The 27,705-nt window shown below is 45.4% G+C and overlaps 1 protein-coding gene across 4 annotated transcripts; it reads right to left on the minus strand.

The window, feature by feature from the left end:
- Positions 1-446: 446 nt before the first annotated feature.
- On the minus strand, positions 447-25,882 carry LOC144948413 (uncharacterized). 4 transcript variants are annotated; one of them, XM_078877853.1, is made up of 14 exons: positions 25,779-25,882; positions 24,604-24,693; positions 22,736-22,843; positions 21,088-21,124; positions 15,767-16,601; positions 15,097-15,196; positions 14,700-14,740; positions 13,066-13,111; positions 10,400-10,433; positions 9,683-9,830; positions 8,747-8,843; positions 7,581-7,714; positions 5,191-5,286; positions 447-3,792 (listed from the first exon to the last, which is right to left on the minus strand). In XM_078877853.1, the coding sequence occupies exons 1-14, from the start codon at positions 25,795-25,797 to the stop codon at positions 2,794-2,796; spliced, it is 2,784 nt and encodes a 927-aa protein (XP_078733979.1). In that variant the 5' UTR covers positions 25,798-25,882; the 3' UTR covers positions 447-2,793. The 4 variants fall into 4 exon arrangements, with proteins under 4 accessions (XP_078733979.1, XP_078733978.1, XP_078733980.1 ...); XM_078877852.1 differs by having other exon boundaries at positions 24,571-24,693; XM_078877854.1 differs by having other exon boundaries at positions 15,097-16,601.
- Between the last annotated feature and the right edge of the window lie 1,823 nt (positions 25,883-27,705).

Genomic DNA, 27,705 nt, shown 5'->3' on the forward strand with positions numbered 1-27,705 from the left:
AGTTCGCGTGATGGTGGTTTATACTCCTTGGCGAGATCAGCAAGGTATTGTGGTTCATTTGCAGTAAGCACTGTGTGTAATTAGTGCGACTGGACAATGTGTTCGTTCGGCAACCGGAATTGCCAAACACTGGAAATCCAGGAAGCGGACCTCAACCGATCCGCCAACCCTTGCCTCCAATGTGCTGGATTTGGGGTGGACACCGTCAGTGCTAGGGCTGATGCCATTTACTTAACCAAGTCTCATTCCTCGTTTTATGGAGGGTCCTGGAATTGTGATATTTGGCAAATTCCGTGAACGCGTGCTTGGTAGCACAGACGGGAAGACATTCAGACGTGAGGTGGTAGCACTGAACACTGCCGAGGCCTTTGCCACGTCACAGCTCCAACACATCACTGCTTGTACCCCCATTCATGGACGACATAAATGTACGCGAGTAAAACGTCTTGAAGACATTTTATTTGATAAATTCAGCAATATTATCAAATTACACAACAGTCACTATTCAGGCCTACACTCTAAAATGAAAAAATCATGTCAGGTGATAAAAAAAGAAACAATTTATATTAATTTACAATTAATCCGGCCAAATGCCTCGACGGTATAGTAAGTGACTCGTAATCGGAAGGACGTGTGTTGAAATCCTGGTAGGAGGGGGGGGGGAGGTGACTCAGCCCATCATCCGTCCGGAGTAGTTTATACTTGCCCCCGCCATAATAATGTGGAATTTCCACCACCGTCTCAGGGATGTAAACGGAAAATCACTTTCGAAATTAATAGGCTCAATTTTTAACTTGAACCTAAGTGTGTGTTTTCTTTTCCGGGCCACCCCTCCTCCGCTATTTCACCGGATAATTATCCGGTGGCCCGCAAAAAAAAACACAAACACACTGAAAATAGAAAGTATACCGAACTCAGGGTAAAACAAATAGCTATTTGTTCATTTGCATTTTGGGTAGGGCCTCACTCTTCTTCTCCCACGTGTTCGTCCCACTCATCGTGAGGTGTTCCGCTGTCCTTGGCAACCATCTCCACGCTGCCCTGTGTCCTGCGCCAGCTCTCTGTCCGCTCTCCGGGCCAGCGTGTCCGATCGCACCACATCACCCCCCCCACCCCCCCACCTCTTCTTCTGCCTTCTTCATCTTTCCTTCCACTTGCATCACATTTGGCCAGATTAGTATGCACCCCTTAGGGTCAGAAGGTGCATACTGATCTGGCCAAATTGCAGTCGCAAGACCCTCCCCACCACCTGACATCTCCAGATTCATTAAACTTGACTTGAAGCTTTCGTGACTGGCAGGAATTCATATTCTATGGATCTTTCGGTAAAGTCACAGAGATAGGTTCAAATAAAATAACAAAAAAATAACAATCTTTGAACCTATCTACGTTACTTTCCCGAAAGACCCAAAGAATATTAATTAAACTGTCATGCGTATAAGTGTGAACGCGGCTATTGGCAACTTGAATAATCTTAAGGACAAGATGCAGAAAGTCTAAATAAAAAACATTTGCCAAATCATATTGACTGAAACAAAAACCTACTGCCTAAGGTCACCTTTTTCTTGTTAACTTAACGTAGAATGAGGGTAACAAGGTGCAGTCTCTTTGTTTATTAGAGTAATTGGTTCACTTTCCAACATGTTTGCAATCGTATGTTTTTAACCTTCCAAGGAAGAACAGAAACTAACATAACCAGTGTGCGCAAAGATAGGTGGGGGTTATTGTGGTTATGCCGCACAGCTCCCTGATGTATTTTTGGGTTGTGCTGCGTATGATATTGGCACAACATCCGACGTTTCATTGCACGTGCTGGGAGCTTTTTCAGGAATTCAGTTCATACCACCTCAGGGGGTACATCTCAAAACAATGCAGTTTTTTTTCCACAAGCATGGTTAATCCGCAACCCGGATGAGCAAACCACGGACAATTTAGAGTTTAATGAATCCCCATTACGATATACAAGTCACTGCCCTACGTTTTCTCAAAGCTGTGGTCTGGCTGACTTCTCTTAGTGTTTCATAATCTCTGCATTAATCTCAGCAACTCAAAGCACACAACATCAAATCACATCTTGACCATTCAAAGGGGGACTCCCAGTAGCAGCTGTCCCTGCGTGGTACAAGATGACTCAACACCGGCCTGATATTTGGTATTAGTCCATCAATAGGGTGTCAGTGATTGCAATGTGTAATCCAAATTAAGTAATCTCCAAATAAAAGAAGTGGTCCATGATGCCAGCACATTTGCAGAGTCCCTTCACTCAACGCACTTGGCTTCACTCAAAATTGTGAAAAAGTTGAATGATTTAGATGGCAGGGACGTGTAAGGACGCTGGCTGATGTTGCGCCCGAAACGTCGTGATTTATTTTATTTTCTACCCACGTGACTTTACCGAAAGAACCAAAGAGTATGGATTCCTGCAGTCACGAAAGCTTCAAATCAAGAGAGATAATTTAATCAAGAGCCGAAATATCGAGAGAGAAGCGTGAGGAACCCACAACCGAACCCTGTGGAACACCGACACCGAGAGTGGAGGGCGAGGAAGCGGAGTGACTGAAGGAGATTTAAAATGTGCGTGAAGAAAAGGTGAGACTTGAGCCAAGAGAGGGGGGTGGGGTGTCAGACGTGCCGAGGTCGGAGAGTGTGAAAAGATGAGTGTTGTGATCAGCAGTGCCAAGCAGATGGGCGTGTAGTATTTCACGGTTCATACACCCCGCAGCAGCATTAACGAGGGAAACCTGCCGGATTTGATTTGAAGCGTGAACTTCTGCAGCAAGGAGAGGGATGCGCCTACTTCTGGGACCTGCCACCGCTCCTCTCGGCGCCCTTGGCCCCGCGTGGGCGGCCACGGCGGGCACGCGGGCCGCTCCCCCTCCCCCGGGCGGCAGGCCTGCGGGAAGCCGGCACTCCGCCTCCTCCTCCTTCCTCGCTCCCCTGTCCAACGCTGCTGCTCTCCACACCCCCCTCGGTGCACACATTCGTCACCGTTTCGGGGCTCTCAACGCCCACGTCGGGAGTAACGCTTGTCTTGTGGCTCTCGCTCGTCCTGTCGGCGCATTTCACGAGCGAGACGTCCCGTTTGGAGTTGCTGCTACCAGCCTGTGCCTGGGTAGGCACTGCGTGTGGACCACCGCCCTTCAGAGACTCTACAAAATGTCCAGGGTTCTCTTTCGCCGCAAGCAGGTCATTTGCGTGAGTTACCTCCGTGCCGCCCTTCATCCCCTCACCCTCCACAGATTCACGATCATTGCCACGCACGTTCACGTTCTCATCTGCGTCGCTTACGATCCCTTCGACCTCTTCACTCACCTCTTCACTGACCTCGTAAACCACATTTTCAATCTTGCCCTCAAATTCCCCTTCCGCAACTCGGCCCGCGACATTTCTCTCTCCCTCCTCAATTGCCGCTTCTTCCTGAACTTCCTTCTCCCCGCTCGTCCGACTCACGGTCACAGCCTCGTTCCCCTGCGTTGATGACGCAGCGTTACACCGCACGGCTGCTTCGACAGTGGAGAATATGACGCAGGCATCCCCGTTCCCTTTGTTGTCACCTACTACTCTCTCCAGAGCCTCGCTGGCAGAACGCTGCTGTATTGTTTGGGGCTCAGCATCGTTGGGGTCAACGTCTTCAGCGTTCTCCTCGGTGGTGCTTTCTGCATTTGGTTTGCTCTGGCCTGGCACGATGCCCAAAAATATTTGTACCTTTTTAATCAGTGGATTATTTTGGAATAGTTTTACGTCTCCTTGTTTGTCAATAAAGAACTTCGTGTTTTCAAATGTATCTATACCCTGATGGGAAAGAAAGGGGTTTTAGAAAACAAAAAACAATTATTGAACGCAAAGCATATGCAAACGTACCCACATGTGAAGAGTTGGCATGGGAGTGTTGCATTAAATTTTATAGCATTGAAAACATTCGGTGGTGGGCTAAAGTATGGTTACGCCCATTTCTCCCCCGTGGGTCTGGTAAGCACGGAAGAGGAGACCTAAAGCGCTCCAGATCTCCTGCCAGGAGAGGCCCTTTCGCCACGAGTGGCGTGTGAGAGCAATTGCAGGGCTGCGACTTTACCTTGTGACCGAGACACGAGGGCGAGTGAACCGCGTGGGCATTTAGGCCGTCGTGCGGTTTGGGCGTTCGCTGCCAGCCAATCGGTGCACTCGTGACTAAACTTCAACTTCTTGTTTTTCTTTCATACAGCTAATTTGGATGCAGACCAACAACTGCGATTTCACATTCAGGTGGGTCAAGCCAGATAACCGTGTCAGGAGCAGCGGAGTGTGTCATCGCTGCGATGTCTCCTTTGGATTTGTGGATCGGGGCATTGCGTTGTTATAACGTTGTACGGTCTCTGTTCTGGATGTTCACAGTCGCACGCTACTAGAGAGTTCTTATATTTCTATTTGTGCATCTGCTGCCATGGTTTGTGTGGATGCGGTTTAGGGCGAACCATGAGCTAAACTTCACTGACAACGATTGGCGATAATGGCTACTGGTTTACGAGTTGTCGTTTAACAATCGTAAAGCAAACACGTGCATAGGTATTGCCAAGTAGAAATGCTGATGACAACCACAGACAAGCATGCCCAGCAAAGACAGCCAGGCATGTGGAAAGGCTGTGCTCCAGAGTTGAGCAAACTCAGGGACAGCACTCACCCAGTGCTGTGTAATTAACGGACATAAAAAGAGTAAATCAATAACAATGTGAAAACAAATATCCACGCGGTGTAGCGCGAGCAGAAAATGTAAACATTTGCGCTTCGTAATTTGTAAATCTCAAGTGACTATTTCTTTAGCGTTAAACAAATTATTTGGTGATGCTGCGTTGTCAGTGGCGCGCAAGCATTCAACACATTCTCTAATGCCACTGCCTTAATATAAAACAATGTAAAATTGGAAATATTTCACGCAATGGCCCTTCATTGTGTACTAGATGCAATTAAAAAGGGCCACTGCCCGAAACGTCGATGATTATTTTTTTGTATGTTTGTTGAACTTATTTCGCACCGTACGTAGCCAACCGTGCGAATTGGAGGCTGCAGAGTGTCTTTGACGAATGCGTTGGCGGCTTCTTTAGCGACAAGTGTACGCGCCAATTCACTTCTCTGTGCACCCTAGCCCTCACACGTGACTGCATGGCGATGCACGCGTGGCTCTACGAATGGGTGATTGGGAATGAAAATTCTTGCCTTTTGAAACGCTTCGAAAAAGGTAGAGTGCTTCTGTTGGCCCACGATTCTCTTCGCCACGGTTACGACGCGGTTCCGCCTCTTCCGGTTGTAAGCCTACAGGCAACAACGACCAATTAAGCACGGCACCCTCTGCACAATACCAACAAAGTAAACCAGCAGACACTCCCCTCCGTCAATTTAACACGTAGGCTTTCGCGACCAATATTATTCATAATAAAGGTTTTTGGGTCAGATCGCGTTATTTATAAATGTGTCGTAACCCTCCACCACCCGACACGGCCAAACAGTAAAAAATGTGTCACGTTTTTCAAAGGACAAAATAATGCACTTCTTTAGCCCACCAGTGTGCTGAAGAGAGAATCAACAGCATTTTTAAATTTGAGTAGTACGACGTTTCGCTGATAATTACAATCAGCTTCATCGGGCAAGAATGGTGAAGCTCTCCTGTTGCTTACGGTCTTAAATAAAGTAGCATCAGGGTGACGTCATCATTTAATTCAATTCAATCTGGTGCAGTGATTCGAGGCAAGGAGGGGGAGGGTATTGTAATTATATAGATTGGTAATCATTCAATTGTTATACATTGGCATTTGTTTCCCTTAAATTTGCCTCTCCACACTAAAATCGAAGGCATTGATTGCACTTCGCATCGGCCGCACGGCCATCTGCGAGCACATTTTTTCAGGAGCATTGATTCAACATCAGCAAACTCTGAACCGGTTTCAACAATCAGTCTCTCATCAGCAGTCAGGCTCTCTTGAACCAATGCTGGAAAACTGCCCGATAATCTTTGCACTTTTTTTATGGAGAATAAAAGTAACAACATAAATAAGCAGACATCATATTACTTATATTCTCCACAATGATGCCCAATTATTCTTGTGTGTTCTGCACAACAGAATGATTGGTCAATTGCCGTCTCTCACAGTGACTGAAAGCTGCGATAGATACGATTTAGCGCACTTCTTTAATTATTATAGTTTAGGAAAAGAGATGACGGGAGAGATTTCCCAAGTCGAGCAGTGTGAGGAAATGAGCTGAAAAAGAAATGTTTTGATCTGCAGTGTGGTGACTGAGTGGGTGGGTGACTGTTATTATGACTTACAGTGTGGTGACTGAGTGAGTGAGTGACTGTTGTTGTGACTTGCAGTGTGATGACTGAGTGAGTAAGTGACTGTTATTGTGACTTGCAGTGTGATGACTGAGTGAGTGGGTGAGTGTTGTTGTGACTTGCAGTGTGATGACTGAGTGAGTAAGTGACTGTTATTGTGACTTGCAGTGTGATGACTGAGTGAGTGAGTGACTGTTATTGTGACTTGCAGTGTGATGACTGAGTGAGTGAGTGACTGTTGTTGTGACTTGCAGTGTGATGACTGAGTGAGTGGGTGAGTGTTGTTGTGACTTGCAGTGTGATGACTGAGTGAGTAAGTGACTGTTATTGTGACTTGCAGTGTGATGACTGAGTGAGTGGGTGAGTGTTGTTGTGACTTGCAGTGTGATGACTGAGTGAGTAAGTGACTGTTATTGTGACTTGCAGTGTGATGACTGAGTGGGTGGGTGACTGTTATTGTGACTTGCAGTGTGATGACTGAGTGGGTGGGTGACTGTTGTTGTGACTTGCAGTGTGGTGACTGAGTGAGTGAGTGACTGTTATTGTGACTTGCAGTGTGATGACTGAGTGGGTGGGTGACTGTTGTTGTGACTTGCAGTGTGGTGACTGAGTGAGTAAGTGACTGTTATTGTGACTTGCAGTGTGATGACTGAGTGGGTGGGTGACTGTTGTTGTGACTTGCAGTGTGGTGACTGAGTGAGTGGGTGAGTGTTGTTGTGACTTGCAGTGTGATGACTGAGTGAGTGGGTGACTGTTGTTGTGACTTGCAGTGTGGTGACTGAGTGAGTAAGTGACTGTTATTGTGACTTGCAGTGTGATGACTGAGTGGGTGGGTGACTGTTGTTGTGACTTGCAGTGTGATGACTGAGTGAGTGGGTGAGTGTTGCTGTGACTTGCAGTGCGATGACTGAGTGAGTAAGTGACTGTTATTGTGACTTGCAGTGTGGTGACTGAGTGAGTGGGTGAGTGTTGTTGTGACTTGCAGTGTGATGACTGAGTGAGTGGGTGAGTGTTGTTGTGACTTGCAGTGTGATGGGTGAACACATTGCGAAGGAGACAAAACAGTCCGGTAGACCGAATCCTCAGCATGGCTGGAGGAATCAATGATTCAAGTTAATGGGAAGAGTAACCACGGCAACTAACGACCGGTGAGCGAGTAACAGCGAGCACTGGACCATCATTCAACCCGACTGTTTCACGTTGAATCCTATACATTTCATAAAATAAATCCGAGCAGATTCCTTAAATTTCTCCCTTTGGAGAAGGTTTCTCTGACCTCTCTCCTTCTGATGTGCTCCTTCGAGTTCATGTGGCCCTGCAAACTGCTGGCGAGATACGGCACACACATGCCGCACGCGCGACACCATGAGGTGCGCAACACCTCCATGGTTTCATCCAGCTCCGCTCCAGCTGTGGGAACACGAATGCCGCAAAAGAGGTCAGAACACGAGGAGGATGTAACTCCCGAGGCTTACACGTGCAACTTAGACACGTCGGGAAACACGGCAATTATAACGGTTAATATCGCGTTCAAATTAGCGGTTGCTCCTGTGATACGACACCTATTGCTGGGTTTTGTTCTGACTTTTGTTGGATTTTCCCCAAGATGCTTGGCCTCATTTCAGTCAAAACGTCATAGAGTTTCTTGAGAACTGTTTTTGCATTTAGTTTGTTGTCCTTCCCCCACACCTCTGATTAGCACAGTTGGCTACATACGGTGCGAAAGAAGTTCAATATACATACATATCCGATAAGTACATTTGATTGTTTGAATCTGTATTCACCTTACTAGTGCGAGCTAAAACAATAATCAGCACGTTAAAACACCCGTACATGGAGCGGTGATGCGGCCTAGTGGTCACACTGCATTCGCCGCTTGTTGCAAAGGCTCATGGTTGGAATCCAGAGGCCGCCCTGTGGGTGAAGTAATCTCAATAATACTACACTCTGATTCACAATGGACGTAAAAAATTACATCACATCGTTTTTGGGCATTGTGTGCCAGTCAGGGTTCAAATTACCTGCCAATTGCTCAATTGGGATTATACAGAGCAGCAATCACCCCTCACCCCGACTGGTAAACTAATGCCGAAGGTCATTCTTGCGAATGAGACTATCCTGGTCACTCGAGTTCTCACCGGGTTGAACGAAATAAAATGTTAATTTGCTTGGTCAATTAATTACGACTAATATTTGGCCAGATCATTACGTGAACACCCATGTGTTCAGTTGGCCAGGATTTAATTTGCTCACAGCTCTTCATCAATCCACTGCTGGATGAAAGGCTCCCAAAGCCATGCCCGTCATGAGGGTTGTACGACCATACTTCACCTCACTGGCGAAGAAGGGGCCTTCGGACAGAGTTCAAATATCACTCGCCACTGATTTTAGCCGAAGGCAAGTGAACGTGCATTCTCGTGAACACGCACGGGCGACACAAACCTTTGCCTGACGCCGTAACAGATAGACTCATTGTGAGCGGCCCAAGGGCCTGTCTCCTCCTGTCGCCCACCTGCCGATTCTTCCAGCTCATCAGTGCCTGCAGGAACAGACAAATCGCAGGTTTACATCAACCACAACAAATACATTTGTAAAAAACGTAAAACGAAATTATTTTTATTTTTCTTTCATCATTCAATGTACATTTAAAATTGTTATTTTCCCACCCCCCCCTCGTGACGTTAGCTTCATCGTGGCGTGTCGCACGAAAACAAAAATACAATTCGCAACTCCACCTCGTGATAAGAGAATGGGCCCAGAAGTAGTTGTCACAGAACATCCGAAGTTACGTCAAGAGACCTCTCTCATACACACACATCTAAATTATACTCCATGGCAGAGTGTTCTTTTCTCTCGCTTAATTGTTTAATTCACTTAGATGCCAAATGAGGTACACATACAACCCTTCTCTTCTCTGTCTACTGCCAGATCAGAATTTTATTTTTCAGAATCACAATATTTATTTGTTATGAAGATTTTTTTTTACAGATGTCTAGAAGGGGCAGGGTCAGAACGTTACAACAACAATACAAAAAAAAAACAATAGTACATAGTATAGGAAAGGTAAACAAATCACTTAAAATATAAACAAATGTTTAATCTTACCAGGTAAGGCACATTGAGCTACGTAGCTCTTTTTCAGAAGCGGCCTGGATATCACAAATGATAGCCCAACGAAGTGGCTTATCACGTGGACATTTATAGCAGTCAAATACTCTAAACGCATGTGGAGGGGAAAAACCAGAGGTCCCAGAGAAATATCCACACTACTACGGGTGAGAGAGAACACGCAGACTCCGTAAACGAATAATCGTGTGGAGTTTGAAAAGCGCGCATTTTTTTCATTCACGCTCAAGACAGAAGCCGATTTGAGCTCACATCGAGAAAGTCAGCGATTTCCGGCCCGTCTGGGTGATCTTCGCCAAGGTCGTGCAGTGTGTGCTTGTGCATGTCGCTCTGCATGTGTGCGTCCATCTGGGAGCACTCTGGAGTCTTCACCTTGCACAGCAAGCACTTGTACATGGCACTACGGGGCACATTCACGAGTCGTGGTTGGCGACGCACGGTGCGAAAGAAGCTCAACATACAGACATACGTTGGAAACACAACGTGGTGCGGGCATTTTTAAGAAAAAAAACTGAAACACGTACACGGCCTTCCATCGCCAGGGCCCTGCTGGATGAAGGTCCCCCCCACTCCGTGTTGGATATGAGACTGTTTGACCATACTTCATCACGCTCCTAAGTGCGAGTTGGTGCAGGGGGGGGCCCCCTCCAGAATGGATATCGCTCACCAATGATTGCTGGTTATGGGCTAGGATTCGAATTGGGGTAATATAACAAAAGCACTTTTAGAACAGCCTGTTTGCCGTGTTTGCCACCGGCTCAGGTTTACTTGTGATTTTTGTGAAAGATTTATCCAAGCTTGCAGACTTTAAGCGCACCTTAAATACCCTGTGAATTGCAAGAGCAGGGGAACACCACTGGATATCATAAAGAACATCCCGAATGTAAACATAGCGCACAGCTTAACTGTAATAAATAATCGTTGCACACATTGGCCAGACATCTTAAGCGATTCAAGATTGACACTTACAAAACGTCTCCTATGTCTTGCACCTTGTCCATGTCTGAAATAAATTAACAAACACACGTGTAAATAATAGTCAATCTTGATTTGACTAAATAATAGTCATCATGAGACCTCCTTTGCCAGTAGCAAAATATGATAATAGTTTTTTTTACCCTTTTTATCTGGCAACAAAACTGACACCTTTTTACAAGGGATCATGTTTGCATTAACCACAATACCTGCGGTCAAAATGCATGAAATGCATACATTATCAGAGTGCTGTTTTTTGTTTGCATTTTGCCCGCAGGTATTGTGGTTAATGCAAACATGATCTCTTGTAAAAAGGTGTCAGTTTTGTTGCCAGATATAAAGTGTAAAAAAACCTATTATCATAAATAATAGTCATTTTGAACATGTCCCCACCAGAAACACCTCTTCAGACACAACATGATTTGTGAGCTGTGGGGATGGCTGAATTCAATACGCTGTTTAAGACTCATTTAGGGGGTTGACTCGGCCCATAATTCCTCTGCGTTCAATAAAGGGGATACCACTTTATGTGGAAGTGAACAGTGGCGGGGACATGTGGATGAGACTCTTCTACACTATAGGAATGCGTAATCACCGTCACTGGCCCAGGACTGTAAACGGGTGATGCGCCCCACCTCAATGCTCAGTTTAGCAGGAAAATAACTTTTGACTTTTAAAAAAAGTAACTAACTGTGAATGACACTATGAGACCTCCTTTACCAGTGGCAAAATATAGTAATAGGTTTTTATCTTTTCAACTGGTACAAAAACTGACACCTTTATACAAGATTGTACACCTTTTGGTGTCATCTGGTCCAACACCAATGGAGACTAGGATCTAAGAAAAGCTGTCTCGGGTGTGGACCAATCAACGTCAAGGATAGTGCATATCATTATAATTATCAGAGTTGTTTCTTTTTTGTTTGCATTTTGACTGCTTGTGTTGTGGTTATTGCAAACATGATCCCTTGTATAAAGGTGTCAGTTTTTGTACCAGTTGAAAGGGTAAAAACTGTGAATGACTTAAATTATCTTCCCTGAAGCACTTCCACTCATTGCCAATAGCTTATCTCCAAACCACATGAAGTTTCACTGCTAGACCGACTGCCCCGACTAGCATGGTTGGTGACGTACGGCACGTGAGAGCATTATCTCCATTATGAAGATATTTCACTGTTTTTTTAATACAACTATCATCTATTCACAAGACTGCCGTCGCAAATGCGATGGCCTTGCTTCAAAGCACGTTAAAAAAATATTTCAAAAAATATTCATAGCACGTGAAAATCATTGCTATGTGCTATAGAATTATAGCAGAGGGCAATTTCCGAAAATGTTGCCGATACGTTCCCTTGCCAGGCCGCAGTGTTAGTGACGAATGTGTCGCGCTTATTAATTGCACTTGTGCACCACTGGCGACGCAGTAGCAGCAGCTGCATCGCCAAATTATTTCCCTGCCTCTACGACCTTTATTGCGCTTTCCCGTCTATCCCACTCCTATCGGCACCAGTGACTAGCAGTGCAAACTTTGTTAAAAGTAAATCAATGACAGCGAGGCCTCATTATAACATCTCCCCGCTTGTGCATTTTCCAACATCGAATGCTCCACGTTTGGAAATCCAGAGAAAGTCGCTACTGACGCAATTACCGTCAACACCTTCCCACGAGGTAACGTTTTCCTGCATCGACCGGTCAATTTGACCGGTCTCCTGAAAAACGTCACGTTGAAGTTTCACTGCAACAATGGGGCGGCGTGGTGGCGAGATGTTAACTACTTCGATCCCGACCGTGACGCCTGTATATTATCATTTGAAGCTTTCGTGACTGCAGGAATCCATACTCTTTGGTTCTTTTGGTAAAGTCACGTCGGTATAAAATAAAATAAATCACGACATTTCGGGCGCAACACAAGCGTCCATCATCAGGTGGGAGTGGGCCTGATGGACGCTTGTGTTGCGCCCGAAATGTCGTGATTTATTTTATTTTATACCGACGTGACTTTACCGAAAGAACCAAAGAGTTTGTATATTTTTAGTGTGAATATTTTCTCCGTGGTCGCGTGGCTTTTTCTCCGGGTCCTCCGGTTTATCTCTGCACATTTATAAACATGCATTTGTAGTATATGGCTGTCATAAATTTCCAAATGATAAGCCACTTTTTCGAGCTATCGTTTGTGACCAGGTCACTTCTATATCTCAGCGGGCCTTACCTGGTAAAATAAATAGATTAGTTTAGGTATTAGTTTGTAATTCACTAATTTGAGAGCCAATGTAAAATATTTTAACATCCAAAATGAACTCCCACTAATCACACCTCTCTGGTCTCTCTCTGTCTTGTGAATAAAGGACCGTTGCTCAAAACATCACCAATTATATCAATATTCTTATTGAGGCAGCAGTGCTATTGCCGGATGTATCAAGGTTGTTTGTGTGTGTTTATTACCACTGATGGTTAAAGTCTACATCCAACTTTATTGCCACTTTATTTAAATTCTTATACAAGTTACACGTGAACAGTGGGACAGGGAGCAGACAAATAAAATCAGAAATTGGGTTGAAACATTCGATATCTTCATGAAATCTGAAAGCCATCTGCATGGTGCACACTTGGCACAAACACCACGTTGGTCTTAAAAGTGTCACAATAAGTCCAACACTCACCTTGCAGAAACTCCATGATAGACACCGTTCTGCCTTCTGGGGTGGCCTTTAGAGAACACGCAGCGGCAACACAGTGAATTACTCGGGCGCCATGTGTGTGGTGATTGGTCTACATATTCAAACTAACTTTAGTGTTAAGCAACCGTGTGAACAGCTTGACAATGTGACACCAGACATGTTGCACAACACACAAAGTACAACAAGGGGTCTGGCTCTCACTGCTGTGAAGTCTAGCGGTTTGGGATGTGCTCCTGATTTTTAATCCAAAAAACCCAAAACTTCGGTCGAGATTCGAAATGTTTTGTTTCATTAAGCAGCCATTACACCTCCTCCACTTGTATGCATGTTGATCTTCTCTCAGATCAAAGTTGCCATTGCAAATGTCAGAATGGTTAGAAGATTGATTATCACGTGGCTTAATGGGGTGACGTTTGAGTGAAATATACCTGGTGAATGTGGTCATCTCTTGTTTTCAAAAATGGCAATAGCCAGTCCCTCAGATAAGAGCCCCGACTCATTCTAGATTTGAAGTTTTCGTGACTGCAAGGATCTATACTCTTTGTTTTTTTTCGGTAAAGTCACGTAGGTGAAAAGAAATAAAATAAAACTAAATTAAATCACGACGTTTCGGAAGCAACACAAGCATCCGTCATCAGGTGTGACTGCTTCAGCTGGACAACCTCAATACCGAAAAAACCAAAGAGTAAAGCCCCGACTCAGTTAAATTCATTCGCATCAACATCATTGCACCCATTATTTTAAACAGCAATGGGGTTTCATTGTCTCTATCGACAGTGAAGTCATTGGTGTTGTTACAATTAGATGTGTTATGTTTCAGAACACATTTTCAAATTCATCTCCTATGAACTATAAGTTTTAGAAAAATTTTACTTTCTGTGCAATGGGAATGAGACTGTAGCGTCACGTTCACTCGAGGTTTTGTGAACATTGTGGCGGTACCTAAAGCCCCTGTGGTAATCCGGCCCTTCTTCTGCTTCTATCATGAGGTAAGGTGAATGCAGCAAGATGATACGTGTGGGTACTGAGGATAATTGGCCCCATCTACAGCAGACGGCAGGCATTACACTGGTCAACAAAAAAAATACATGTTTTTCTGGCCTGGACTTTTGCAGCTGTTTTAGACTAATTTCAGGGTGCTGATTCCAAATCGGATCTCAGATTTGCTCTATCACATCTCATTTTATGCTATCGGCATACCCCATTTTCATTGATTTTACCCGAATTTAACTCTGTCACTTATGATTGCAAGTTGTTGCGAGTCAGTGACTGCTTTAGTGTTAAAATATGGTGCTATATTTTTAGGATAGTGTGTTTATAATATCATTTTATGTAGATATCCACATTTATTTAATATTTTTCTTCTGCAGTTTTGATTGAAAATGCAATATTTGATCTCAAAAACCTGATGTGATAGACAAAAACTGATGCCAGATTTGGAATCAGCACCCCAAAATTACCTTAAAACCGTTGGAATACCTTATGCCAGAAAAAGTGTGTTGACCAGTGTTATTAATGTTACCCAAGGGGACGCTGGGAGGCTGCGGGCCTTGAGCCGTCAACTGCTGAAGTGTGACTGTGCTGGGCACAGAGATCTCTGGGATAATGTTGCATACCTGTCCAGATTTCCCCGGTGCCGAACTTGAAGACTTTATTTCTGTGTCGTTAAATTGAAATAAATAAGACAAAAAATATTAAACAATCTTTAATTCAATCAAATACTCCACGTAGTTCTATTATCATGAGGCCTTGTAGAATGGTATATACAGTTGGAAGCAGTCATGCACCATTACAGAGCCCTAAGAATTCCAGCAGACCCCAGCTTTGAAACCATGGTTCAACACTTTAAGATTAGAAAATAGAGATATTGTGAAAATGTCTAGTTCCTCACTGTTAACATATCGTTTTCACTCTGCCATACATCACAAGACGCACACGATAATAAAGTGAGTGTACAAATTCCTGCGTCAATTCTTCATCCCGGCGTGGCTCTAAATGGGTGGGTTCGCTCACCGGGTTTGAGTTTTTTTGCCTGCGAAGCCTCTCCTCGTGGGAACGTCCTCTTGAGGCTCGTGCCGGGCCTCACAGACCTCGAGGCGTTTGGATTAACCAGCTGCCGGAGATGACACATCACGTTCAAGCCAAAGCAAGTCAGAGATTTCCCTGCTCGATTTTGAGCACGCAGGCATTGCTCGCCTCCTGCTTACAGACCTGAGCCAGTTGGTGGAAACTCCACGTTGCTGTGACAGAGGAGAGTATACCCAAAGGACAACCGCTTGTTGACTTCCCCACAAAGTGGGTACTTGTTTTATCAACCTGAATTAATGATGGGCTGAGTCAACCGCCAACCGGGATTTGAAGTTGCAAGATCGTGAGCCGCCCGCGCTACCGTTGTGCCACCAGGCCGGATCCTGGTTGGCGGGCACATGAAGAGTTTGGATGATGATGCTTTTTGTAGACTCAGGGGTGCGTTCAATTGATAGAGTGCTCCAGTGCTTTTCTATTGACTAAAACTACACCAAGTTATATTTAGTTTACAAGGTAAGGCCCACTGGAGCTATACAGCTCTTTTTGTAGAAGCGATAGAAGACACTGTTGTTTTTTGGTACATATATGCAAGGCAAACAAAGGATTTTTTGTTCCAAGTCCAGCGTAAATAACAATTAAAAAGGACATTACTTACATTGCTTGCAATGGCTGCAGATGAACTGGGTGGCTTTGGAGGTGCTGCAGACATGCTCGCCTTCTGCCCAGATGCTGGGCTGGCACTCTTGCCTGCTTCATTGCCTTTTGATAGTGGATGGGTCTGCCGACCACCACCACCACCCGAGGTGCAATTACCTCTTTGCAGAGTGCCAACACTTGTGCCCGCTGCAGCATACGAGGCTTTCTTCGATTCCACAGCAGCAGTATTCTTGGAGGCCTTTCTTTGTTGGCCTCCAAGTTTATTTTGACCTTCAGCTTTCACGCTACTCGTTTGTGTGACTGGCCGTAACTGGCCTGGCCGATTTACTATCCCAGTTGGATAAAATACGACGCTTCGGTTTTTTGAATGACCACCAAAACCTGACCTGTTTGTCAAACCTCCATGGCCTGGCTTATTATAAGGACCTCGAAAACCTGATATGTTTGGACCTCCAAAGATAGGCCTGTCATCTTGACATTCAAAGCCTGGCCTGTTGTTCATGCTTCCAAAATCAGCCCTGCTACCCGGACCCCTATATTGGGGCCAGTTTCCTAGCCCATGAAATTCTTGCATATGGGCAGGTCTTCGATTCTGGCCCGGCCATCCAAAGCCTCTCCGGTCAGACGGCTCTTGCTGAACAGGTGCATTGTAATGCATATCGTAGTCATTCCTTCGACTTTGTAGGTCATATTGTCCACCTGGAGGTGAGTTATGGCCACCATGCTGAGGCCCTCTCAATCTTCTTCTGCCTTGATGGTCCAAAAACTCCGATTTATTGTAGCCTAGGTTATCAGCGTCTTGCCTGGAGTCAAAAGACTCACGATAGCCATACCTGAAAACCAAGAGTCACATTTAAAAAAGGTATAACCTTTTACAGCAAATGAGCATTTAAATAGGTAAACTAACGTGAATGCATAAATCCTACAATATTTAATAGCAGCTTCAAAATCAGTCCAAACACCATAAAATACCTTTACACAAAATATACAATTCTTGCCGTTGCTTCTGCTTCTTACAGACTCAACACAAGGAGGCTTATGTTGGGAATTGCTTGTTGTAAATCTGTTTTCCAATCTGGTATGAAGAAGCATCACTTTCCTCTTTGAATAAATCTTCACTGGTACGATTGAAGGAAACAACCACCGGTACAAGATTTAGATTGTCCACATCAAAGTAAAGGAAACAATAGCAAAACCAACACTGGGCAGTTTCCGTCTTTACTTGGTTCCAAAGAACAGAGTAGTTGGTTGGTGAGTTTTTGTGCCGAAGCATTTGGCATGGATGGCACTACTCCATAGCAAGCTTCTGAATCGATGCCTGGCATAGTCATCAAATGGGTCAATAAAACATTTTAAATCACGTGTTTAATTGGTCTGCACTTTCAGCGTCTAACCAGAGAGAGTGGAGACTTTGTTGGCATTCCAGTCACCTACTCCAGTCAAACGAATTATTTTAACTGGAGGAGGATGTGCCCCTACAGCCAGAAGGCTTGAAACTTTCACTGCAAATCTTGGGGATCAAGTGTCAACCTCACAACTGCTGCGGGATCTCTACCTCCTTGACATTGTGGTGGTTGCTGCCTATTGAGGTGGATTTTCTAATGTCCGAACATGCGGTACTTTCCACACTTCACCGTAAAATGGATAGTGATGTGTTTTTTTTCCATCAGCCATTGTTTTTCGGGATCTGGTCGAAGGCAGCGTTGCTAAAACGTGGAGACACCAAACGGCACCACACACAATGACCACTTCAATAGACAATTTATTTAATTTAATCCAGTGTCGTCTTCTTCTTCCAAGCGTTTGTCCCACTCGTGGGGTCCGCTGTACTTGCCAACCTTCTCCATGCTGCCCTGTCCTGCACCATCTCTCTTTCCGCTCCTCGGGCCACCATTCAATCCGGCGTACAGATTCCAATCCCAATCTTTGAAGAAACATTTTCTTCTTAAAGGCTTTTCATAAAAAAAAGCATAATTTAGATGTTTGCCGCATACCATACCATATACGCAAACCAAATAACTGCTGATCGTAATGAGCCACCGATTTCTTCATGTGCCCAATGAATAATAATCACTGCCAACATTTTCTTTATCCTGGTTGGTTTTTCATGTCTCTTAACATTCATGTCCATAACTAAAAAATGTACAGCTCTTTCTTTGTTATGGTTCTCCACACTGTGCCCTTCATGGAATTTGCTTTGCACATACTTCACCACACCGGTGAGCGCAAGTTGCAGATGAGGTTGGGGGGTGAGGGCGGGGTGGAACCCGTTTAGGTATCACTCGCCACTGATGAAATCCATGGCAGGGAATTCAAATCAGATCACCAGGGTTTCATAGGGCAGCGTGCTAACCACTGCGGCGCCGCACCAATATATTTAAATACAAATATTACTTGAATCTCCTTGAATATTTGTGAATGGGAAAGTTCCACAAGAAAATGGCAAATATTTTTTTTAAACCTCCATTTCTGATATGAGCAACAAAGTTATGGAAAGAGCGCACCGACACAAAAGCCACACTTCTGTCTTGGAGCAACTGAGACGTGAACATTTCTGGACATTTTTTGGAACTAAATAGCTATACGCATTCTGTCCTTTGTGTCCAAGGATGACCCTGCTGACGGACAGCGTGCCGTGTGCTACTGTGCCTGTGTAGGCCCATGTCTGAGTGGCAGTCCTATGTTGGAGGTCAAAGAATGCACCCCAACTGCTACCAGTTGTCTTGTCTTTTGTGTGCCGCTGGATCGGAGATGAGCAGGGCGAGAGCGTGGGAGCCGCTACGCGAACCATCGTCGCTGTAAACGACTCGCGGAGTGGCGAGCAGAGAATTGTTCACTCTGCATCGGTTTCAGATCTTTGTGTCCTTTAAAAAAAAATGTACGATCATATTTTGATAAAATCTCTACGGGAATTTTCTTCTCATTTTCAAATCTTCATTGTGTCATCATGTGCCATCAAAATTTAAATACGTTAGTTTATTATATTTCTTTTGATATCTCACACACAAGTATTAAAGGGCATTTTTTTCTAAACTGTTAATGAGTATGCACGGAGCGACTCCTGTGAACATTTCCTGTGACCTGCTCTGAAAAGAGGAACACGTTTTTGTCTCACAAACATCAAAGTGTTGTCTGCATCAGGCACAGAGCCCTGTGAGCTTCATTCGTTTTAGCGCTGTCGTGTGGATTACAGAGGTCTTTATAAATCCAACGGCAGTACTGTGGTGTTCAACACTTCTGATAGAATCAGTAATCCTTCTTTATTTTTGTAAATCGCTGTAAACCTTCTTGTACAACTTCCTTATTTTAAACAGAAGTGGACTGTATCAGCATTATAAAAAAGGCCTTACCCTTTTTGGCATATATAACACTCTCTGCATTGCGTTCTCTGCATCACCACAAGAATGCGTAGTTAATGCAGGCTTGCTGCCTTGTAATATATCTATTTGTTGTTTGAATATCTAATACCGGTAGTAATGCCAGAAAGGGTAAAGTATGGTTTTTTTATTTCGATTTGAAGCTTTCGTGACTGCAGAGATTCATATTCTTGGTTCTTTCGGTAAAGTCACGTAGAAGGGAAATAAAATAATAAAAATAAAACATCATAAAATAAATATCTTTATACCGTTTGATTATTTATTAGAAAAATTGAAATTATTTTATTATTTCCCTTCTACGTGACTTTACCGAAAGAACCAAGAATATGTTTTTTTAATGTAAATTGACAATCTGTTTGGTTAAAATTCACAACCCTTCCAAACATGGCAAGCACCGCAACATAAAAACATAATGAAATTACATTCTACAAAGCACGGTGACCCACGGCCATGTCAAAAAAACATGCGGAGGCAAACAGTCCGTAGCGCCTAATGTGAATAGGCATTTGTTGACATTTAAGTTGCGACTCTCACACAAACTATTTATTAAGACGCACTTTTTCTACACAAACCTAAGGGTGCCACTCAATATGCAGATGTAAAAAGGAAGTTTAAGTTTTATGGAATCAGACCCTCCTCCTCAATGTGTTACCTTTAATGGGAAAAGTCAACGGCTGAGAATCTCGCTGTTGTATGTTCACATTTCCAGGTGGCTCAGGATTTGCCTCTTCCTCTTAGCTGCCTCTATGCCGACCCTCTGACTCAATGGCATTGACGGTAATTCACCGTTCAGCTCCGTTGAGCACCCAGTAAATATCGAGGGACTGTCTTTAAAACTTGTGTAATGACGACTGGGACCCAATTGTCTTGGGATGGTTTCTTTATTGAACACGAACACTTGAACAGGCAGAGACCCCATTCCAGGCAGCCCCAAGCCTCCTGCCAATTCATTCTCCTTATTTTCGGTGCGTAGCCACGCCCCTGTCCCGTGGCCTATTCTCGAACCTGCACGCTGGCGCTAGACCACTCGTTCGACTCCTGTCCTCTTACGTCACCTGGCCACACCCCTATTCTCGATCATTCCCATAGCCACCAGTCCATTCGCACTACAAGCTGACTCCCCCGTCATTACTTCCCGTGGCCACCAGTCCATTCGCACTGCACGCTGACTCCCCTGTCATTACTTCCCGTGGCCACAAGTCCATTCGGACTACAAGCTGACTCCCCCGTCATTACTTCCTGTGGCAACAAGTCCATTCGCACTACAAGCTGACTCCCCCGTCATTACTTCCCGTGGCCACAAGTCCATTCGCACTACAAGCTGATTCCCCTGTCATTACTTCCCGTGGCCACCAGTCCATTCACACTGCAAGCTGACTCCCCTGTCATTACTTCCCGTGGCCACCAGTCCATTCGCACTGCACGCTGACTCCCCTGTCATTACTTCCCGTGGCCACTAGTCCATTCGCACTACAAGCCGACTCCCCTGTCATTACTTCCTGTGGCCACTAGTCCATTCGCACTACAAGCTGGCTCCCCTGTCATTACTACCCGTGGCCACTAGTGCATTCCCACCGTAGGTTGACTCTCCTGTCATTACACTTGCATCGCTTCAGTTTAACAGGGAAATGAAGACCAGGAGACGTGAACTTGACAATAACCAATTTGGATTTTGAACGGCACCCTAAAAAACAGTGATGTTTAAATACTTCAAATAATAAACAATACTTGAGCATACAAATCTAGCAAAGAAGGATGCTAATTTCCAAAGTAATAAATGTTAACAAGAATATAAGATCGATATTTGATGTAAAAAACACAAATGTGGCATTTTCATTGTAAATACAAAGCGGTGATTTTCATCTTGTAATATTCTAGGACAAGCAAGTTTTTGCAAGCTAAATGTTTTTTTTACGACGAGTGTATTTGTTTCGGCACTTACCCTTGGTCTTGTGGGCCCGTGTCCCGAAATTCTCCACCTGTACGGACAAAGAGCATTCACTTGCCAGTGACTAACCAAAGTTTTAAAAGTTTAATTTATTAGGTACTAGCTTTACGACCCGGCTACGCCCGGGACTTAATTCACCACGCCCGGCCACCTTTGTCTCCCCAGTGGCGATGTTCACACACCACAGCAGTTAATTGTTTGAGGCTGAGTCGACCTAGGGGAGGCCCAGGACCAGTTAAAATAATCGTCACCGGTGGTGGCCGTGAGCGGGAATCGAACTCAGGTCGCCGGGTTCGTAGCGTGGCGCACTAACCACTACACTACAATGCATTACGCTTCCACATGCGCGGGTCATGTGACAGATTTGACGTCACAGCTCACTTGCTGTGCAAAATATATGCATTATTGAGCTCCCCCCTCCCAAAAAAAAAGAACAAAAGTGTATTTTTATAATTTGTGCATGGTGTACAGTCTGGAAAGTACCCACATGACAAATTTCCAGTTTGTTGCATGTCGAGAAGTACGCGAAACATTTTGAACAGACACACATATTCACAACTTTGCCTTTTAAATTTCAATTTAAAGCTTTCGTGACTGCAGGGATTCATCTTCTTGGTTCTTTCGGTAAAGTCACGTGACTTTACCGAAAGAACCAAGAAGATGAACTTTGCCTTTTATATATATGGAGATAACCCTGTGAGCCATGCGGCTCTAGAGTCGGGTGCAACCGCAACAAACAAAACATGAACAGAGAACATCTTAAAGCGACGACGCGCAACAGAATCATCCTGGATAAACCAGCAAATATTCCAAAAAAACAACAACACCGTATTACAACGCTGTGTGCAAAAATCCCCAGAAACTAACCATAAAGCCATAGACAAGTGATAACATTTCAACACTATGTATATATCTACATAATATATATGTACATAACGTGATTGTGTATATACATAACATGATTGTGTACGTATATACACGTACCAAAATGTAAGTAGATATATAAACATTTGGGTTGACCCATCATCCTTCTGGGGTGTATAACACAAGTACCACATTGTGTAGGAATGAGGAATGACCACCAGTAGCTCAGGGCTGTTACTAGGAGATGCGCACCAATGTCTCAATGCTTATTTGGGCAGGAAATCATTTTGACTTTTCTTAACACGTTTTCATCATATCAGCAGCAACAGCATTTGTCTCCTACTGGATCAAGGCTTCCCCAAACTGTCTCCATCATCATCATCACAATCAGCTGTGATGAAGATGACTGGCTGATCTCACATCAGATCTGGCCTCACTATGGACACTGAGATTTGTGAATGAGAAGTTTCACATCTGCATGTAATTAACGTGCAAGATAAACACAGAAAAGCGTAGAAGACCATTCTGGCTGTTGTTATTAATGATTAAATGTATATTTCGCCTTTCATCAAGAATCTCGGAGCGAGCGCTGTACAAGACTCAGTCGCAGACACTTGGCCTAACAATAACTCGTGAAAGTAAAAAAGAAGAAACAGCTAAATAATCTAAATAGTATCTAAATAGATTTCAAGACGTGCCATTGTTGTTGTCGTACGGCCTTCTATCAATCGCTCTGACTTGACAGAACAAAACATTTCAGATGTCAAAAAAGTCATACCAGGGTGATCGGCTGGATGATCAGACTTGATGATCTTGATCATCGTTGTCAGAAGGCTGGCTGCGGTGCTGTAGGTTTCACGTTGGTCGTCTGGCGGCCCCACTTCCTCTGCACCACAAAAAAATCAACAAAGATGGAAAAAGACAGCAGCACCCAACTCGCGCTCAGCTTCCATAATTTTACACTTACAGAATGGCCAGCATGCAATTTACACGAGCTGCAAATCGCTTAATCCATGCATAATCACAATGCGTATATTCTGAGTAAACAAGCACTGTTCATTTATGAATCGGTAAATCGGTAAAACTGGTGTACGTCGAGTTGGGATGTCCTCCCGAATCCCATATTTATCTTTAACGCCTAAAAATAAAGTCTGAAACTCATCCCTCATATGTTGAACTTCTTTGGCAGCGTATGTAGCCAACCGTGCTAATTGGAGGCGCGTGGGAAGGGCAACAGTGCAACGTTGCATATCCGACCATCACACACCCACACTGACCAATGCAGCGCACCATTGACGCACGGTGTAACCATCAACTTTGATAGCTGATGTTTTTGCATTTCTCACACTGGGCACATCACAGACCAACACTGGTCACACTGAATATAACTCGAGGCAGTAACACCTCTACCGGCTACACGCACAGCCGATCACTCGGCGGGGTCCCCCCTCTCGTCTCCGCCGCTGGCTGGCGACGACGGCGATGGAACCCATGCAGGAGATCTTCCACGTGGCCGGGCGACGGAGAGAGATGTCGGTGAACAGCGACGCAGCCAGGACTCAGGCCCCCACACACGAGCTCCGGGTCCGCCCCCCCCCCCCTTACATCCCCCCAGGCCCCGCCCCCCCTTACATCCCCCCCAGGTGTGGCTAAGCCCCGCCCCCCCCCTTACACCCCCCCCAGGCGTGGCTGGGCCCCGCCTCTGGCCACGCCCTCTCGTGGAACCTTCGAGCAGGTTCCCGGAGTATCTCGGCTCGCCCCGCCTGTTACCTTTGCCCCAGGTATGCCTCCTTCCCTGATTGGCTGTTACCTCTGTGCCTGTACCCGCGATTGCCTTCCCAGGCCAGTGGGTGTCACTTGGTCGTGTCAGCAGGTGTCACCCTGTCATTACACACGTACTTGGTGTTCTGAGAAGTAACACCGGCAGATTGCCACCACTGAACTGTGTCATTTACCCACACGGCATTAATGAGAACCAAAAACTTTTGGAATACATTTCTGCCCAAACCCTCAATGACTCGTGGAAGTTCGACTGTATTACAAACACCGCGGAGACATCAAGGTCTCGTACCTGTGCCAAACCATAACGTGTACCCGTGTTCTTGTACAGGGACATTGGGTTTGCAGGTCAATATGGCGTGCAGCCATTTCAATACGGGCAAAAATAACATAATTTTTGTGTCTATTTGTTTGTGTTTCTCCCTTGTGATGGGACTTTGAAGGATGAACGTTGATATTTATAAGGGCACGGGGTGACCAATAAGGTCTGAATTGGTCTGTAAACACATTCCTGCGGAGGGAGCTGGTAGGAATGTTGGGTTGCTCGGTCAATGGCCAGGGTCAACGGCGGCGTGGTGTATTCCGCAAATATGGCCGACTGTGAGGGCGAGCACAAGCCGGCGTGAGTAGGTTAAACGTTGAGTTGTATAAGGGCACCACGGGGTGGCCAGCCCCTCCCACCCCCACCCAGCCCCACCCTCCCTACCCAGCCGCTCCCCACCCAGCCCCTCCCCACCCTCCCCTCTCCACCCAGCCCCACCCCTCCCATTTTTGGATGCACGACGGACGGACACAATAATCCCCTGTGGGCTGGTGTAACCAGGAGGTTCCTACCAGTATAACGGGTTGACAAGTATGAGGTCGTACCTCGGTACACGTCTTGGTGATGACCCCTCGAGCCAGTGTCTCTGTAACCATAATCATCACGTCTTGAAATGTAATTGCCACCGAAGGAATCTAGAAGGGCAAAAATGTGGACATTAATTTAAACTCAGCAGTCATAATACTTCCATGCAGAGTAGAAACAATTGTTGCTTCTTAATTTTTGTTACCCTTCATTTGAGCCATTCACATTTTGATGCGAATGCACAGGATATAATGTGGGTGTACATAAACCTTCTCATGCGCAATCAAAGAACTTAGACATTAACGCTGTGCATCAAAAACAGCAATGGACTCTTCATAAATTGTAGCTCCATGGACTGACTACACAACGAGATGAATGCTGTACCTGAAGCTTGATCTCAATCCATTGAATGCATGCGTTACCATACAATGCAAACTTCAAAATATACAGCAGGCGTCAGGGTCGGGATCGAACCCACGACCTCCTGTACACCAGGCGAGGGAGTTAACATCTCCTAGCCACCGTGATGATGAGAGACACGCAAACTCCAAATACACAGCAGGCGTCAGGGTCGAACACACGACCTCCTGTACACCAGGCGAGGGAGTTAACATTTCCTAGCCACCGTGATGATGAGAGAGACACGCAAACTCCAAATACACAGCAGGCGTCAGGGTCGAACACACGACCTCCTGTGCACCAGGCGAGGTAGGTAACATCTCCTAGCCATCGCGAGGCTCGGGGTGTCACTGTGTATTGTCCAGACCGCTGCTACGGCTGGCTTGAGAGTGTTGTAACACGGTATGATAACACGGTATGATAAACAAGGCGCGAGATGGATGGATGTGGCGCAGGCAGCTTCAGCGGTATAGAAGCGAGCGAGCGCCTTGTGGGGAACACGGCCTCGTAGCTCCACACACCACGGGAGTCCGTGTGGCGTGAGTGTGTGGTGAGTCTGAGGGGGGTGGTGCTGGTGGTGGTGGCTGCTGGTGGTGGTGCTGGTGGTGGTGGCTGCTGGTGGTGGCTGCTGCTGGTGGTGGCTGGTGGTGGCTGGTGGTGGTGGCTGGTGGTGGTGGTGGCTGGTGGTGGTGGTGGCTGGTGGTGGCTGGTGGTGGCTGGTGGTGGCTGGTGGTGGCTGGTGGTGGCTGGTGGTGGCTGGTGGTGGTGGCTGATGGTGTCCAGGCGGTCGTCTTACCGCGGTGCTCACGCGCCATCTCCGCTCCGGGCGCTTTGAGGAAAAAGTGCGGAAGCTGGCGTCGTTTCGTCACCACGTCCCGCCGACGTCATCGCGCGGAAACGATGGCGTTATCGCGCGGAAACAATGGCGTCATCGCGCGGAAACGATGGCGTCATCGCGCGGAAACGATGGCGTCATCGCGCGGGACGACAAAGAAGAATGATGACGTAATGATCTGCCAGTGTACAGGGTGTCCAGATGTATTGTGACCCTAAATTATTTTACCACCCCCCCCTAACACTGCCCACAAATGCTAAGCTTAGCGAAGTGGCTTTTTATCAAGTGGAAATATACAGCAGCCAAATACTCTAAACGCGTGATGTTGTTTATAAATGTGGAGGGAAAACCTGGAGCTCCACGCGACCACGAGGAGAGAGACGCAAACGCCAAACACACAGCAGGCGACAGGGTCAGGGTCGGACCCAAATTGATATTAGTTTACAGCAGAGGTGTGGACTCGAGTCATGTGACTTGGACTCGAGTCAGACTCGAGTCATGAATTTGATGACTTGCGACTCGACTTGGACTTGCATAACAATGACTTTGTCCCACCTCTGGTTTACAGGCCATTGTAAATGTGCAAACTAACAACATGCATATGATTATGCCAGGAGATTCCCATCCGTATTCACACCGAAGCGAGCAATGATGCATATTCCTATTTAGGTTTAAGTACAATGGCCACATGAGCTTAGGTATGTTCTAGATATGCGGAGCGTTACTTCCGAGAATAACAATTGAATGCAAAAAATATAATGAAGAAAATGCAAATGATTCTAGAGAGATTTCAGAAACGGGAAGAATAATCCGAACCAATGTGCCGAAGGAAAAGGAAACAAATGGAAGTATGAACTTTGAATATATTGCATGCAAATAAACTAAACTAATGACTTTATTACACTCCCTAAACATGAGGATAATGTTCATAATATTGTTAACAATCCACATGCGTGTATGTACAATAATTTGTTCACACATTTGTTTGTGTAGTAGAACGCAATCCCTGTGTACGTGAACTGTTGTGTATGTACACCCGTGTGTGTATGTACAAAGCAGTATGTGTGCACATTCGTCTATGTTTATACACTGCTATGTCTATTCGTGTGTGGGTGTGTGTACATGGGAGTGTATGTGTGTACTCGTGTTTGTATTGCAACGCACAACTTATTATTATATTGTTTCGTACAAAGAATTGAGGGCAACGTGGTAATGAATGCTCCAACCCAACAGGGAACTACAGGGGGATGACACTCCCCGCTCGTGGTGCTAAATGAATGAAAACAGCGCCACTGAGTGGACAGAGCCCCGCCCCTACAGCTCGTGCGTGTGACGTCATGTGTGACGTAGTGAGTGCGATCAGCGGACAGCCACGATGCTGCCAGGTGAGGGTAAACGTGTGTGATGGAGATGCTTCACCTGAAACTCGCCTCCGCACGTGTTCGTCATGAACATTTTAACAATAAGGGACGATTAGTCATCTTTAACATATCAGGCGTGGCCACCCACCCCCCACGTGTGCCACAGTGCCGGCAGCCTTCATAAGTGCTGCTGCTAACAAGCCCTCTCCCCCACAACGCTGTTGCTGCTTCTGTACGTTGAACTCTGCTCTTTGGATAAGCCATCTTCAAGGTACGTTGCGTGGCGCGAATTCGTAGTCAATTCTGAACACCAGTGTCGTGTTTTCTCCGGAGACACTTTGTACAAATCGTTGCTTTATCGGTCTGTCCTTTAAAGTGTGACACAACTAAGAAGTATGTTGTAGACGTTGTGAGGTTGATTATCCAAAGAAGAGACATCGTTATCTGCCCTGCATATATAATTTGTTAATATATATGCAGTGCACAGAAATAACATTTTTTGGTGGATTTCACACCTGATGATGATT

Source organism: Lampetra fluviatilis, chromosome 49 (genome assembly GCF_964198595.1).
Source record: "Lampetra fluviatilis chromosome 49, kcLamFluv1.1, whole genome shotgun sequence".
In the NCBI taxonomy this organism is placed as follows: Eukaryota; Metazoa; Chordata; class Hyperoartia; order Petromyzontiformes; family Petromyzontidae; genus Lampetra; species Lampetra fluviatilis.